Source organism: Cololabis saira, chromosome 5 (assembly GCF_033807715.1).
Source record: "Cololabis saira isolate AMF1-May2022 chromosome 5, fColSai1.1, whole genome shotgun sequence".
Taxonomy (NCBI): Eukaryota; Metazoa; Chordata; class Actinopteri; order Beloniformes; family Belonidae; genus Cololabis; species Cololabis saira.
The window spans coordinates 20,523,032-20,540,586 of NC_084591.1; the positions used below are offsets into that span (position 1 = coordinate 20,523,032).

Below are 17,555 nucleotides of genomic sequence, written 5' to 3' on the forward strand. Positions count from 1 at the left end.
GTTTTGGCAGAGGTTTGCTGGTAGACTCACATATGTTGCTCTCAGCCAGAGCAGGTGGAAACTGTTGGAGAAGAAAACACTGCTAACAGCTATGCATATGGTACAATCCTCACATCCATTCCACCATCCATCAAGCCCCTTATTATGAAGCAGACGTGCAATGATGTAATGTATTCATCATCCTTTAATGTGCAGAACACGGTGAACTGCTGTGGCAAGCCGTAAAAACGGAAAAGCCCAGGGAAGTGTTAAGTTGTTGATAAAAGATATTTGCCATTACAGAGTTATTGGAATTTCTTCTTTATTTTTTTATTTTTTTTTATTTTTTTTTTTATTTTTTATTTTATTTTTTTTTTTTTATTTTATTTATTTAGCACAATCAGTATCATATAAATAAACAACATGAACAATCAACATTACTGGGATGTGCAAGGGGGAGGTATGAAACCCAAGAGGGCTTATATGAAAACCTCACCCAACATATTCAAATATCAAATTTGTTACAGTTTAAAAACAACATAGGAAAATAATTGAACAGTAATGAGAAATAAGTAGAAAAGTGTAGAGATTTAAACAGTATATAAGAAAAAAAAAAATAGGAATACGTACATAAATGAATAAAACAAAACAAAAATAATGAATAAGCTCATAAGGAGAGAGAGAGAGAGAGAGGGGAGAGAGAGAGAGAGAGAGAGAGAGAGAGAGAGAGAGAGAGAGAGAGAGAGAGAGAGAGAGAGAGAGAGAGAGAGAGAGAGAGAGAGAGAGAGAGAGAGAGGAGAGAGGAGAGGAGAGAGAGAGAGAGAGAGAGAGAGGAGAGAGAGAGAGGAGAGAGAGAGAGAGAGAGAGAGAGAGAGAGAGGAGAGAAGAGAGAGAGAGAGAGAGAGAGAGAAAAAACACAACAATAATTATCTTAAGTTTGATGATACATGGTTTGACAGATGAGGTACTTTTTGAGAGCCTTTTTAAATGATGTTAAGTTAATAATTTTTTTCAGATAGTCAGGTAGTTGATTCCAGAGACGTGGACCTTGATAACGAATTGAAAATTGCCCAAGAGCAGTTCTAAAGAAGGCAGTGTGGAGGTTGGAAGAGCTTCGTGTCTGGTAAGCTATGGACTTGGTTGTTGGACATAAATATGTGAGAGAAACTACAAGGTAAAATATTCATTCTATGCTGAAACACAAATAAACTAATCTGATACACATTGATATCATAGACATTCATGAAATTAAGTTCTTGAAATAGTGGACCTGAACTTGCATGTGGCTCAGAGTATGTAACCATTCTAACAAATCGTTTCTGTAAAGTAACAAGGTGTTTGAGGTTTGTTTTGTAAGTGCTTGCCCATACAAGATTGCAATAAGTTAGAAAAGGATATATTAAAGTATAATAAAGTGATATAAGGATTTTTTCTGGGTAAAACATGTCTTATCCTGCTGATGACACCAATGTTCTTAGCAACTTTGTTACAGATGAATGATACATGTTTTTTCCAATTTAATTTTTCATCAATATAAATACCCAAAAACTTGGCATATTGCACTCTAATAAGAGAATGATTGAATATGCAGACATCTTTATCATAAGGAATCTTTTTCTTATTTTTTGGTACGACTAACATGTATGAAGTTTTTTTTAATATTTAGAGATAATTTATTTTTTTGGAACCAAAGATTAACTTTTGTAAGTTCATCAACTTCTTTCCCCAAATGTCAGTATCCACTCTATAAAACTCCAGTACCAGTTTTGATCCAAATACAGTATTTTATATATAATTAATGTAGTTCTTTCATTACCCTTGAAAAAGATATTCCTTTTTTCTTTTATTTTTTTTGGGGGGGAGGGGGCCACTAGGTGTCACTATATCCCACACACTTGACCTTTTGAACTTCCCAAACTCCCCAAAATGGCTAGCAGGGTCCTGTTTGCCTTTGCATTTTCTATAATTAGAAAAGCTAAGGATCTACTACAGAAACCTTTTTTTAATTATTATTTTTATTGTTGAGAGAAAGTTCATAATGGCTCTAGATGAGATCAGTCTGAGCCAAATGAAGGGTGACTATTATGTCAAGTTTAGCAGCATGTTACCCACCTGGTGCCCATAGTAATTGCCCCTGACCTCTCTAATCTTGTGCTTTTATTCTCTTAATTGTCCATCAAACAGACCTCTAGAGCACTTCATGGATATGAATCATCAACAGATTAATTTCCTTCCTTAATAACATTTATGAAACATTATATAACAAGGAAGCGATAGCTCGGTGCTTGTAGTTAATGGTGTGATTTTAAAATGCCTTATAGCTAATTTCCAGAGGATATACAGCAGCAAAGCCCGGAGCTTGTTTTGCAAAGCCTCTCTAGCTCAAAATCACTGTCTTTTAATTAACCAATCCTCCTCAGAGACTTGGGGAGTGTGGGAAGTGTGCGACACACAATGCACACTGAATACACATGCAGGCTGAAATGAGCATAAAGTGCTAAAGTGGGGGAGAAAAAAAAAGAAAAAAGCACTTGCTTCCATCTAATCATTGCTTATGTGCAAACCAGAAGGACCTTAACGTCCGCTGGACTCATGCCAAAGCCAAATTTTCATTCTTTCAGAAGAAAAGAGCACATGTAATAAGAACTGTGTTACTCAGCAAAGCAGCCAGCATGTGTCAGGTGGTCAGCCTTGCTTTTTGCTCATCTTTCATTTCAACTGAGGCAAGGTGCCTTTGAGACTGAATGTATTAGCCAGGGTAATCGCTGCAGACTGCCAAACCCTTAGTGAGAAAATGAAGACACTGGACAGATTGAAGCTAAAAATGAAGCTGAGTTCTTGGATGGGATAATTTCTTTACTCTTCCATTTTCATGTATCTTTTGGCGTTTATGAAATGAGACCCGACTCACATGACTTATAAATAACCTACTTTGCATGTAGAAATGACTTCATTCTCCTCTGCGTTGGTCAGAGCGACGTGTTTGTTCTAGGAATAATAAATCCACATGCTAGCGTGGCCAGCCTAAAGGATCACATTAGTATCTGTGAAATCATAACGGATGCGGTTGTGTATGTGTGCAGTTGAAGTTATGTACTCTGGAATATCCAAATTAATTCCTTGTGCTTTATCCTCTCAAAATGTAAGTGACCTACTTTCGGCATTAGTATTATTTTTCCAAAGTCACATTTCTGCATCTTTTTAATCCCTGTGGATAAGTATGTGTGAGGCAGAGGAATGATATGCACCCATGTAAGTGTGTGTGGCAGTAGAAGTGTGTGCTGTGTGCATGCATGCAGTGTCACTGTGTGTGTATAGAAGGACACATGATGTCATTGTCTGGCCTGTGGTGCTGCTGAGTCAAATTGCTCACTCTCTTGTCTTTGCCAACAACTTCTAAATATGCACTGTTTTTTCTTCTTTTTCCATCTCCTTTTCTTCTGAACTGTTCCCTACTCTCTCTCTCTGTCCCTGTTTCCGTTTCCAACAGCTGAGGGTGGTCATTATGAGTCAATGGAGCGGACTGACATGCCTCTGGACCCCGCAGTACCCTCCAAATTCACTGCGACCCCTGGGAATAATGCCAGAGCTGGAGTCAGCGATGAAGATGGGCGTGACGTCGGTGCTGATGCTGAACTCGGGCCTTGGACTGAGGGTAAAGTGTTCGCCGAGGCCAGGACAGCTGTCTGGACAGAAACAGAGGGTGGCAACGTTTTCGCCAAACGTGGGATGGTAGCAGGAACTGATGCTTTGGCTGAAGCGGGATGGAGGCCTGCAGATGCTGAGGAGGATGGGGAGCTGCCCAGCATGGCCAGAGACCCAGCCTCCTGGCTGGAGGCAGGTGGAGGCGTCCAAAGAGAGCAGGCAGCTTTCTCCTCGGTTCTCACCATGCTGGCAGAGACAGCAGAGCTGCAGGCACCACCAGCAGGAAAACCTTCAGGGCTAATGTCTAAAGCTGCTTGGAGCAACAGCTTGTCTTTATCGGCATCTAAGACCTCATTCACCTCCACAGCAAAAGCACTTTCTATGCCCCTCTCTTCCTCCTCCTCCTCTTCCTCCCCCAATTCAGCCAGTAAACAAGACAGTCAGACAGCAGAAACAACGGACATATCTATGATTGTTGGAAACAGCAACTCCTCCATCAACAACAGTTTGGGTACGTATGGTTCTTCATGCTAGATTGTTTTAAGATAAGATAAGATAAGATAAGATATCCTTTATTTTCTCCCTCAGTGGGGAAACTTATTTTGTTATCAGCAGTACACTTAGCACACACATGCAGGGGAGGGGTAAAAAGACTGAGAAGTCAGAAGTAAAAAATATATAAAAAAATACAAAAAGATACGTATAAAAATATGAATAATATATACATATACATTTTATTATATACATATATATAATATATATATAATATATTTTGAGTCTTTAGGATTTAATTAAAAACTCTTCCCCCAACTAGTGACTAGTGAAGAAGCGCTATTTTATTACGGTGGTCCCTCTGGAGCTCTGGCACATTGTAAATATTTGCATGAGCGAGCTTTACTCGTGAGCTTCCCTGGGAACATCACAGAGGTCACCTCTTTGGCTTCAGCACATGGGCTCCCTGACTGAAATTTACCAAAGGAAAGTTATGGTATATAGCATTTGGGTTGTTTTCGTGTGCAGTTCTTCATCATCCAATGACACTCCCCCTCGTTATTATATCATTTTAAGTGTTTTCAGCATCGTTTTATTGATCAGACCCTGTGTGGATCCAGTACTGGCTGTGCCACACGACAACACAACTAAACTCAACTAGCACAGCATCCATCCATCCATCCATTGTCAATTCTAGTCAGGTTAACAGGGTTCTGCTGGAGCCCATACCAGCGGCTATTGGGCAAAATGTTCACGAGCTATCATAAAAAGCGGGAAAAAGAGCATATATTTGGGTGTTTGAGATGACTAACCAACCAAAAATGTTGATAAAAAATGGGTTGGATTTGTCTAATTCAAAAATTGAATACTTTTGATAAAAACAAATGATTAATTAATTTCAATTAAACCTTGAAAAACAGAATATTGATACAAGCAAGGGTGGACTCAAACTTCCGCAAGATTTAGGCTATAATGTTACCAAAAAAAAACAACATTAATTTAAATACTCTTTTAAACATTGGTTTTAGGGTGTCATTTTTTGGAGGTTTGAAAATAATATTGAATACTTTATGAGCTAGTCCGTCCTGAATCAAATATTAGCCTAAAAGGTGATGATCAGATTTATTTATTTTTCACGCTTGAATAGTAAACATTCCCAAGGTTTCCCAGATTGTCTGTCCGATTCCGATCCCTGACCATCATGAGACTTTCATTTATCAGTATTCACGATGTTCTGTCTCTTCATGCAAGCAGACAGCCGGAACTGGAAAAACTTTAACATCAACAATTGTCAATTGAATTTTCTATTCTCTTTTTAATGATTCTGTGATGTAACTGGCTATTCTGGCTTCTTCAATTAATAATATTTTACATATGCTTTTTGACACTGGATTTTTTTGTTAATTGCAAATTATCAATTAAAGGTATCCTCATAGTTGAGGATACCATCAGCACCGTAGCATGTATGTTTATGTTTTTTTTTCCCCTTGTGTGCATTCATGGTTGGTGCCAAGGTTGATAGGGCCTGAGGCATATATATATATATATATATATATATATATATATATATATATATATATGCATTTTAATCTTTAAAAAAAAAGTGTCTTCATCACGCCGTCTGCGTAGCCGTCTTCATTATCTTTGTTGTTTTCCCCATCCCCTCACATGTCACCTCCCCCATGTCTTGGTAACAACAACATCAAAGTAACTCTTCCACAACGGCTGACATTTCTGACCAAACAATGAACAGAGGCCGATGTCCCGTTGCTCAATGTTTCCTGTCCCATCAGTTCACATAACAGAGCAGTATCTGAAGTACTCAGCTGCCCATGTGAGCGAGAGGATAGGACTGAATCTGGAGCTCAGCGTCACGAGTTTTAATCACCCCACTGTGATTTATGTTAGCCTCCTTCACCCCTCGAATCAGCAGGCTTTTTTGCATCTTAATGTGCATGTATTTAAAAATCCCACAAGATTGAAATTCTTCATAGGTTCATTAAAGTGTCAAAAATGGGCATTTCCAAGTTTCAGCACAAAGGGTCGCACCTACAGGTGTCAATGTTAAGCCGCTTTTGTGATTTATTCTTGTTCAGTCTCTTGCTCAGTTATTATCTTGTTATTACTTCCATCGTTATTTTCCAAAGTCTCTACGTCGTCTCTGCCAGGATGATCGCTGTAGCTATGTGAGCTAGCTCCATAGTTATTGTGACATGGTGCAATAAAGCGATATTCAGCTGTCACAAAAGATTACCTTAATGGGAGTCAGAAGCTACTTTTTAAGTGTTTTTTGCTGATAACACTTCCTAATAGCAATCAAATGGAAATTAAACCTATTATTTCTAACATTTTCTGTTAAGCATTGTGACTGCCATGTGCTTCATTGTGTATTTGACAATAGCACGCTTATCGCTTTGTTCCCCTAAAATAAAATACGATCAAATAAAAACTGACAAACAGCTCTCGCCAAGTTTGTCATTAACCTGACGGCCGCTGCTTGTAATCTTTACTGATGTTTGGAGGAATCTGTTACAACATTTTGTGCATTCAAAGTGCACCGTCTCAAGAGCTGATGCAGTTGAGTTGTGCTGAGAGACAGTGACTGGAGCAAGCGGTTGTCGGGTGAATGATGACAAACTAACAGTGTACAAGGAAAATGAAATGGCATGGCGGAATGAGAGATGAATCTAAAGTACAGAACTGAGCAAGATGTTTGCTTTGACAGTAGTGTAGCTTTTGGTTTCTAGCAATCTGGCACAAATGTATGGACACACAAGGGTTTAATAGCAGCAGGAGTTTTACGACCCCTAAATGTGCAGGTGGGATGGTTAGAGGAGCAGGACTGGACTGTTCCTAGACAAAGTCAAACAGGATACTGAGAAAATATAAAAAGGGGTAATAATATTCTATAGACAACAATTTAGTTCTACTGCTCCAAGTGATAAGCTTTTAGTCCATCCATCCATTTTTTATACCCGCTTTAACCTTTGCAGGGTCACGGGGGTCTGCTGGAGCCTATCCCAGCTATTTTCAGGCGAGATGCAGGGGTTCACCCTGGACAGGTCGCCAGTCCATCAAAGGGCCACATATATACAAACAACCAGACACACTCACACTCACACCTACGGGCAATTTATACTCATCAATTAACCTACTATGCATGTTTTTGGACTATGGGAGGAAGCCGGAGTACCCGGAGGGAACCCACGCAAGCACAGGGAGAACATGCAAACTCCACACAGAAAGTCAAAGGGAGTCGAACCGGGAACCTTCTTGCTGTGAGGCAACAGTGCTAACCACTAAGCCAGGGGTGTCCAAAGTCGGTCCTCGAGGGCCGGTGTCCTGCAGGTTTTAGATGTTTCCCTGCTTCAGCACACCGTGATAAAAGTAGCTGTGTCACCACCAGAGTTCTCCAGACCTTGATGGCAAGCTGGTGACGACCGTTAATTTGAATCAGGTGTGTTGAAGCAAGGAGACATCTGAAACATGCAGGATTGTGGCCCTCGAGGACCGACTTTGGACACCCCTGCACTAAGCCATCGTGCTGCCCAAGCTTGTTACTGTAGTCATTAATTAAGAAGTAAAATCACTGATTTTGAGGTGTTTTGTTTTTTTCCGTTTTTCTAATCTTGCAGACGATGCAGTGAGCAACCTACCGGCCTGGGATCTGCCGACAGTCCCAGAATCCCTCCTGTCCACAGTGGGTGACCATGATGTCACACTTCCTGCAAATATTACTAGCCCTTTCTCCACCCACCAGTGGAACACCACCACACCCGTGCGTCCCAGAACCACCATACAGCACAGAACCACGGCAGCAACCACCATAAAGACGTCTCCATCAGCAAGCACTACTCCAGCTTTACCGTTTTCCACCACAGCAAGAACTCAAACGCTACAAGAATCCAGCACGGCGTCATACAACATGAGCCAGGACACTGTGACCAACGACAGCCTTCAGTTGACAACAGCAAGCATGACTACACCCTCAACAACCACTCTCACTGTTGAGGGTGCGGAGGTGAAGACGCAGGCACGGACAACTGGGAGCACTGTAACGTCGCCAGCGAACACTACAACTATTACAGTCAAACCGCAGACAACGAGCCTCAATGTCACCACGGCGACTACAACTCAGGCTACAACCACGTCTACAACCACGCCTGCTCCCACCACCACAACTACGACCACTGTTCCTCCAACCACCACCACCACCACCACCACCACCACCACTCCGGCTCCCACTACTACCACTACTGCATCAACTACTACTACTACTACCACTACTACGACCACTACCACAACAACGAAGGCACCCGCCACCACCGTGTTCATCCCCATCCAAACTACGCAGCCTCCAACACCACAACCTCCGTTTTCTACCAGCACTGATGAAATTCCTCTACCTTGCAATATGACTGAGAAGTTCTGGGTCAAAACTGGTATGAGTCATTTTTTTGGACCAAGAAAAAAGTTATGAATCTCTCAAAACCTCTTAAAATTGGGGATTATTTTAGATGTGAGACAAATAAAGAACATAAAGTCAGGTCCCACTTTTATTTTAATATATGCCAGTATACATCTTATGAAACACACTGAAACGTGTTCTTTGCTTTTGACCAATCACTAGTTAGAGTAGGAACAGCTGCCATTTTTTTGGCACCTGGGAGGCAATTGACCTTTTGTCAAGCCCCGCCACCGGTTCGGTTGCTAGGTCGGACAAAACTGTCTTCTCTCCCGTCCACTTCATTGTTAAAAACAGGGTTTTACGTAACTTTATTTCCAATTATTGTACCAAAGAAAATCCACAGCCACTAGATGTAAATAAAAAGGAACACTTCGTGTACCATGTATTGAGTTTAAAAAACTGAGGTTTTTGGCAAAAAAGAGATATTTTGATTAGTTTAGCTGATGGTGGAAGGGTTGAACCTGGCCGTCCACATAGCTTTATCCAAAGCAGACATTTTTCGTAATTTAACAATGGCTTTGGGATGAAATGTATTCCAGTGATTCTCTCTGGGTAGCGGGTGTCACATTTTACAAGTGCCCCAAACACACCGCTTAACCATTTTAAGATTAATTAAAGCTGCAAGCAGCGATGAACGGGCCCTCGCACCCTTGTGCACATTCAGGTGTGCTGCAATGGAAGCGCTTGTATGACTTGTATGTAGATTCTTCAGGCCTGGACATTTAGCGGATGACACCACCCACGACTCTCTATGTCTATGTCAAACCATTCAAAAGTTATGGCAGAAAGTAGGAACTATCAGATATCGACCAATCAGAAGAAGGGGCGGGGCTAATTCATGCCAATGAAGGTAAAGTACTCAAAACCGAGTCAAATGACACCACCCACGACTCTCTATGTCAAACCATTCAAAAGTTATGGCAGAAAATAGGGACTATCAAATATCGACCAATCAGAAGAAGGGGCGGGGCTAATTTGCACTAATTATGTTCAAAGACTCAATACCGAGTCCGATGACACCCCCCACGAGTCTTTACGTCAAACCAAGTTATGGCAGAAAGTATGAACTGTCAAATATGGACCAATCAGATGAAATTCCTACAGATACAATAGGGCCTTCGCACTGTAAGTGTTCAGGCCCTAATAAATAAACGCGTTTGAAGTTGTAGCTATGGGTTGTTATGGTAATGTAGCCTGCTGCCCAGACGACTTTGTTTTGGAAGTATGGATCGGGTTTCTGCCAGGTTGGGGATGAAAATACACTCACTGCACTGTGTGCAGTGTCTTCCCAAGTGTTCCTTTTTTACTAATACAAAGTTTAAAAAAAATAATCCAATGATTTAAATTTTGATACAAGGCAATTAAAACTTAAGTTTTTTCCATTGATGTGAACGAGAGGACAGCTGTTTTGTCCAACCGGAGGTAGCGATGGAGAAGGATTTTTCTGATTGGTCCGTCAGGGAGAATGATTTTTCTGATTGGTCAGTCAGGGACCAATCAGAAGGCTAAAAAAGGGTCAATTGGGGTTGGGAGGTCTTGATACTGGGTTTCAACCTGGGTTCTACAGACCCAAGCCCACCGCAGACTACCACTCCCACCAAAGTTAATTATTGCATGTCTGAAATCGCAGAATAATTAACATAAATTTGAGGCTAAATACTTAGCATTTGTTTGGATTGACCAGACATGGTGAGGTATTACTCAAACTGTTACTGGTGTTTGACAACATGGTAGCGAGTTAAACGTAACACTTCAGAGCTACGTATGTGGATAAAATGATCAGTCTGTAGCACAAGCAATGATGATAGACTAGTTGAGGGATGCACACAGTTTTTGATGAATACCTTGGGTGTACACCGATTTAACCTTTTTTCTTTCCAAACAGTTTTGTCCATCGAGTTGCGCCGGAACCGTCTGGACCTGATCCTGAAACAGAACCTATCAAAAGGATTGAGCCACGCCCTGCAGAGAGCCCTGAATGACTCCGCCGCCTTTGCACAGGTCAGGTCTTCAGCCACAGGCACATTTCAGTGGTTTTCAGCTTAAGATCGATTGCCAGTAATAATGTGAGGCTAAATAACATGTTAGGAGTACAGTTACAACCTCTGCAAAGAAGGTGAAAACAAGTCAGGGAATGTTTCGGAAAAGTAAAAGACTAAGGCTTGCACAAGATGTCGGCTGTACTCAAAATCAGTTCCCCAGCTTTGACATATTTTATTGTCTCTTTATGTGTGCTGCATTTTCCTTTTCTTATGTCAGCGGCTTACAGTAATTTACTGCATTCCTCATTTACGCCTTCTGCTCATTCACGGCAACTATGAATGGTGCTGGAGAGAAATAGAGGTGACTAATGCAGAGTGCATGAATCTGAATAGTGATGACTCGTCGAAAAGTAAGACCATGTTTACCTCGAGAGGTTAATACACACCAACATAAATTATTCTTTTCTTTTTTTCAAGCGCAGTCAAGTGAGCTTCCTGTGCTGACATTATCATTCCACTTTTAATTTTCTTTTCAACCTCAGGGTCTAATCTTTTTTGTTTCATCTTCATCTTCTGCCTCCTCCCACTCTATTCCAGCCTCTTCCTGCTTGTATTTATCAATATTTACATGTTATATGTAGCTCCCCTCCTTCATCTTTAAGTCCAAGTTGAACGATTTTCTACCAACCTGCCCGTCTTGCTTGTCAATCGGCCTGTTTGTTGTGCCTGTCTGCCTCTCTGTCTGTCCACCTGCCTCTGTTCATCTTTCCATCGGTCTGTCTTCATCTGCCTTTCTATTTTTATCCAGTTGTTTGTGAGCCTTTACAGGGAATGACTCAGTGTCTCTAAGCTCCAGTCCACTTTCATCTACCCCCTACTACACGCACGCACGCACGAATGCACGCACGCACGCACGCGCGCGCGCGCGCGCACGCACGCACGCACGCACGCACGCACGCACGCACGCACGCACGCACGCACGCACGCACGCACGCACGCACGCACGCACGCACGCACGCACAGGCACAGGCACACGCACACACACACACACCTCCACACTCATCTCCCTCATCACATAACATGGACTATAATTTGTCAATCAGGATCCATCCTTTGAGAGACAGCAGTGGCAACAGGAAGATATGAAGTGGTGCAGCTCTTTAAAAAGCCTGGCTATAACAAGCAAATACTGGGCTAAACATGAGCAGATATTATCATACAGCAAAAAATTAGCGTGCGGGAATATTTAATGTATCACTGAACAATGTTTTCCACCATATTTGCTTGCAAAGCTGGCCAGTTTTCCAGCTGTCAACTGTTGGCACGCAGCGCAGGGCCAGCAGAGGGCAAGTTCAGGTCTGCCTGTCTTTATTAGGTACAACGGTGCCACACAGCACAAAGGTTGAAAAAGCCAGCCCCTCAGCTGTTTCAGGAATGTGAGGAATATTAAACGAATTAACATTTTATTTTGGTCAACCTGATTAGCATTTATGTGGCATACACATGATCCGTGTCCCGAACCACATTTCCTCTCCAGCTGCAGGGAATGTGTCATGAAATGTTTGCACAGACGTGGTTTAGAGTGTTTGTGTGGCAATAAATACCTTTGTAATCAATCAGAACCTCTTGTACTTGAGGGTTGAGCATGATTTCATGCACTTTTAGGAGTTTCTGTGTATATTTTCTTCACACCAAAAGCTTCCTTAGTGTATGTTAAGTGTGGTGTGTTTTGTATGTTTTAAATCAAGGGATTTCTAAACTCTATGACAGATTGCATCTTAGTTTTGATTGAGTTTGTTTTGATCTCCGTTGGCCCTCCTCAAATGCTAAACATAATAGCTTGCAAAGATTGTATGTTATATCTTCAAGCACTACTTTCAGGCTCATATCAGGCTCGGACTGACCATCGGGAGCAGCGGGAGAACTCAGTGGCCTGACTGGCCTGCACAGCCAAATACACTGCTGCAGCTTATTGGCCTGCAGAAACTGGCATCGCCCACAAAGGAAGTGATTCGTGTCCCTAACTGTTCCTAATTATGGTGATCGATTGGTCAAAATTGCAAAGTCGAGTTTTATTTTCAAACGGATCAACATGAAAGTTCACAGAGGCAAACTTTTATCTGAAGATAGCATGGTGATCACTGTTGAGTCTCCATGAGCCTTTTTTTTTACGCAGCTGTAATAATGACCTTTGTACTAGGGCTGTGCGATTAATTGATTTTAAATCTAAATCGGATTTATTAATCACAATCGATGTTAAAAAAAAGGAAAATCGGAAAATCGATTTTCCTTTTTTGCAGCTGGCTGCATTACAGACAGAGCTCGTCTAGTCATCTTTGTTTGGTCAAGAAAATTGTAAATGTTGTCACTTTACTAAACTCAAGGAGAATTTACAGTATCTTTCAATTGCACTTCATTCCCAATAGGGAAATTTGTTTGCTATTTTTCTTTAAAAATGAAGATAAAATATTTGAAACAATTTATTCCATTGTCTTTTGTAGTTTTACCAAAAAAATCGAGGTTTCAGAGAAAAAAAATCTGGATTTTATTTTTGTCCAAAATCGCCCAGCCCTACTTTGTAATAACAAAACTTAATTCTGTTTTAAATGTTGCAGTGGTTGCTATATTGTTAAACCTCAGATCTGCCCGAACATAAAACTACAAGTGGATATTTCAACCATTGGCCACAGGCTTCCTGGTAGGCTGTAACCTGGATGTAATTTAACCTTTAGTTAATAATATGTGTTAAACTGACAGGCTGATATTTTAATACTTGGGCTGCTTTGCTATACCAGTCTGTCCACGTACCGGTAAATTGTCCACATCTGACCTGTCCAACACAGAAATAGTTGCAAATCTGTGCCAGCGAATAGAGCATTTTATGAATATATATAAAAGCTGATGAGAGAACCTTTGGTTTAATCAGTTTATCAGTGTGTTTATGTGGTTTTGCTGTTAATGATGTGATCATAACTTTTTATTTTTGCTGGCTAAATGTGTTTAATGTCTAAGGTTTATGTTCAAAAATCCATACGGAATATGTGCCTGTGTTTGTTGTAAAGCTTGATATAATGCAGGAGGGGGTACTTCAGAGGAAGGACAGTCCAGTAGTTATAAAGATGAACCGGAGGACAGTCCAGTTAATACAGAATAGATCCGCCACGATTATTCAACTAATCGATGACCGACTATTGAATTAATCACCAAATCTTCAATAATTGACTAGTCTTTTTACGTATTTTTTTTAAAGAATAAAAAGGCAACATTCTCTGAATGCAGTTTCTTAAATATAAATATTTTCTGGTTCCTCTAGTCTATGACAGTAAATTGAATATCTTGGGATTGTGAACTGTTGTTTTGTACAAAATAAGACATTTGAGGATGTCTTCTTGGGCTTTGGGGAACAGTGATGAACTTTTTTCACAATTTATCACCATTTTATAGACCAAAAGCTGAACAGATTGTTTATTTGTATTTACTTTTTGTATTATTAGCAGCTAAATACCATCTGCAATTTACTGTAGTAATCTGACATTGAAATAATTTACAGACAAAATTATACAGTTATGTTTAGCTCATTAATACGGGAGACCTGTTGTGACTGTTGTATTGAACCTTTTGATGAGTGGAGGAGAGAAAAGCACTGGACTGGTGGCTTATAGTTTTGTGTTAATGGATAGAAGGTCGACTTTGTGATTGTTTTAATGTCTCTCTGAAACTTCAGCTCTGAGTCCATGACTACACCCAGATTTCAGGCTTTGGTTTGTAGCTGTAATACCTGAAGCTGTGTGCTGATTCTTAAACCGTCTTTATCAGTAATAGCTCAAAATTGTGTAATCTTTGTAAAGATTAATATTATAATGAGATGTAAGGAACAATGACATTTATATGAATTGGTAACTCAGAACTGATCCCTGTGGGACACTTAATTACCAGTGAGAATGCTGCTTTAAGAGAGTATTTCATGATATATTTTTAGCCACAGACTCCAGTGATTGTGTTATTCTTTTGCATTCGACACAGTGGACCACAAAGTCTTGATCTTTTGCTTGTAGCAGTGGGTGGGCACCAGGGGCGTACTGGAAGGGTTCAGGTCGTACATGGCTGACTATACTTCCTGTATCAGCCTTGCCAAGTCTGTGTCCTCCTCTGCTCCCCTGTCGTGTGGGGTTCTGCAGGGCTCATTCCTGGGCCCTCTCCCGTTCTCTGTATTTGGTTCCATATAGAAAGCATGGAATTTTCTACCATTTTTATACAGATGAAAGTCAGATTTATGTCCCTCCTAAAAAGAAAGATGCTTACTGAATTGATGGTTTTTATGTTGGCACCACTGGAACAGATCTTGGCTCTTTCAAACCAACCATCACTAACCTAGGAGTGAAAGTCGATGCAGATCCCAAGTTTGACAGCCAGATCAGGGCGGTTGTCAAATCAGGTTTTTATCTTTTGAGGCAGCTGGCCAAAATAAAGCCAATTCTTTCAAGGCAACAGTTTGAAATAGTAGTTTGAAATAGTAGTACACGCCTCTGTCACCCCTCGGCTGGATTATTGGAATGCCCTTTAGGGGTTAGTGCCTCCTCCATCTCCCGTCTCCAGATGCCGCACACACAAGCATGGACACATCTCCCCTCATTTTAGCCTCATTCCACTGGCTGCCTATACATTTCAGGATTCATTTTAAAGTTCTTTTATTTGCTTTTATATTCCTGAATGGTCTTGCCCTGCCGTACCTGTCTGAGCTTCTACACCCTCTTGACCTCTTTTCCAAGGGGAGCCTGGCCAAGACAGCAGCATAAAAAAGCTACAACAATTACAAAACAGGCTTTGGCTCCGGATTCACATTAAAACAAGAACAAGTGCGGTATGAAGCTGCTCTAATTTGTCTCACATGGGTTTTTAGAGATACAAGGTTGATGAGCTCCTTTAACTTTAGAGTTTTCTCATTCCACACAGCAGGCGCAGCATACTTAAAGCACTGCTTACTAAATTCAGAATTTACTGTGGGCACGTTTAATAAATAAAACTCGTTGCTACGCAAGCAGTAAATAAGCACATCAGACAGGGCTCCTCTCTCGGTCTGGTTTTAAATCCCTCGTCAAACCCCACCTCTTCTCCTTGGCCTTTGGCACCTACTAAGCCAGTGGACTTTACTTTATTTTTTTCTTTATTTTATCCCATTTCATTCCTTTGATTATATGAATGTCATTTTTACCCATGTTTATGTCTTTTTGAGCTGTTTTGTCTTTTATCTATGATGTTTTTTTTTTTTTATTCTTCTGCACAGCGATCTGGTCAGTGTGGTTGTGCTTAGCAAATAAAATTGGATTGGAAAAAAAACAAACAGATTTCAAATGATATACAAGCAACTGAATGAAAAAGAAATTTGAAAAATAAATGTGATCTGTCAGTCAGTGACAACAGGAGCACAATACTTCCCTTTGTTTGCTGATGCAGGCGCTGAAATGTTGTTTTGCATTGCTCTGAAGCCAGGCGGATGAGATTGCAAAACAAAATATTTTGAAACAGAAATATTGAATATATGGAAGTTTCCTCAATAGTTAATGCCACGGAAAGCAATGAGGAGAATGGATCAGGTTTGTCTGAATTTGTCCACCGTGTTTCTTTGGATCAGTAGGATAAAATAAATTGGCTTCATCAGTTGAGAAAAGTATGATTAGATATTAGTCCTGACATTGACAGAATATATGGATCAGTAATCGGAAAATAAAACCAAGATATGATCTGATACATTTAAAATTTGTACCTGACATGATGTACACATCGTGTTTTAGGCGCTACAGGTACTTTATTTAATTCATTTAAGTTTGATTCTGTTTTATTTTGATCTGAATGCTGTTTATTACACAACCATTCATTGATGCTTGTGCATAATTGTAATTTTTTTGTATTAACTGAATATCAGATCATTATATTTATATGTTATTTTGTTACATTTTGTCTTAGGGAATGTTGAAGACTAAATGTTAGTCTATTTTATATGGTGAAGTTTATAATTCATCATTTTTCAGTTGTATTGAATTGGTATTGGGTATAATTTAATATGCAATCCCAGGCATCGATATCGGTATCAAGACTATCGCTATCGCTCCCAGCTCCAAAAACAAATTCTCGCAAGCTTACTGTCATATACAGATCAATAGCTCTCTGGAATTCTCTGCCTAAACATATCAAACAAACTGTAAATAACAAAATCACTTTCAAAAAACTTACCAAGAAATATCTCACCAAATAAGAGAAGTATGTCCTCACATGTGGCTATGCCTGTCTGTTTATGTTGGTTTATTTGTTTGTACTCTGTGGATTATACTGTTCGTCCGTTGAGCATGTTCTGTGTCTGGTATAGTCTGTTATACAATCAGCCTGTCTGATTGTCTTTGTTCTCTCTTGATTATTTTTAATTTGGCTCTATTTACTTTACTGTTTATCAGTATTACTCTTAAATTTATGTTTTTATCATTTTAGGTCCATGCAGCCTGCTTAATTGTTTTTTTTTAAATGTTTTTGTTGTCGTTTTTTGTATTGTATGACTGCACTGTACTGTATTTTTATGTTCAGGACCCCAGGAAGACTAGAGGCACATTTGTGTGCTTCTAATGGGAATCCTTAAATAAACTAAACTAAACTAAGACTAAAATCTTTCATTCATACAGTACATATCACTACCAGTCTGACTTTTTTTAGTCAGACTGGTATTGATAGTGATACTGGTAATGGAAGTTACCATCCCAATTTTCTGGAACTTACTGACTTCTATGACATATCTGTCAATATCAACAGTGAATTAACTTTAACTGAATTTAATTTGATTTAAGAGTTAATGAAATATTATGTTTTTTCAGAAGTTGGATTATTTTATCAGTGAATTTATTAGTTTTATTCACTTTATTACTATAATTAATTAATTTATTATTATTTATTACTTATATTCACTTAGATTCATTCCTGTGGGCTCGCCATGAGACTTTGAA

The 17,555-nt window shown here is 39.9% G+C and overlaps 1 protein-coding gene across 5 annotated transcripts in view; it reads left to right on the plus strand.

Annotated features, from left to right (window-relative positions):
• kiaa1549la (KIAA1549-like a) overlaps window positions 1-17,555 on the plus strand; it is a 132,140-nt gene that overhangs the window by 40,410 nt on the left and 74,175 nt on the right. For all 5 annotated transcript variants that reach the window (XM_061721164.1, XM_061721167.1, XM_061721166.1 and 2 more), the window contains exons 2-4: window positions 3,470-4,135; window positions 7,752-8,558; window positions 10,470-10,585. In XM_061721164.1, the coding sequence (XP_061577148.1) occupies window positions 3,470-4,135; window positions 7,752-8,558; window positions 10,470-10,585 (1,589 nt within the window). The remainder of the gene's footprint in view (window positions 1-3,469; window positions 4,136-7,751; window positions 8,559-10,469; window positions 10,586-17,555) is intronic.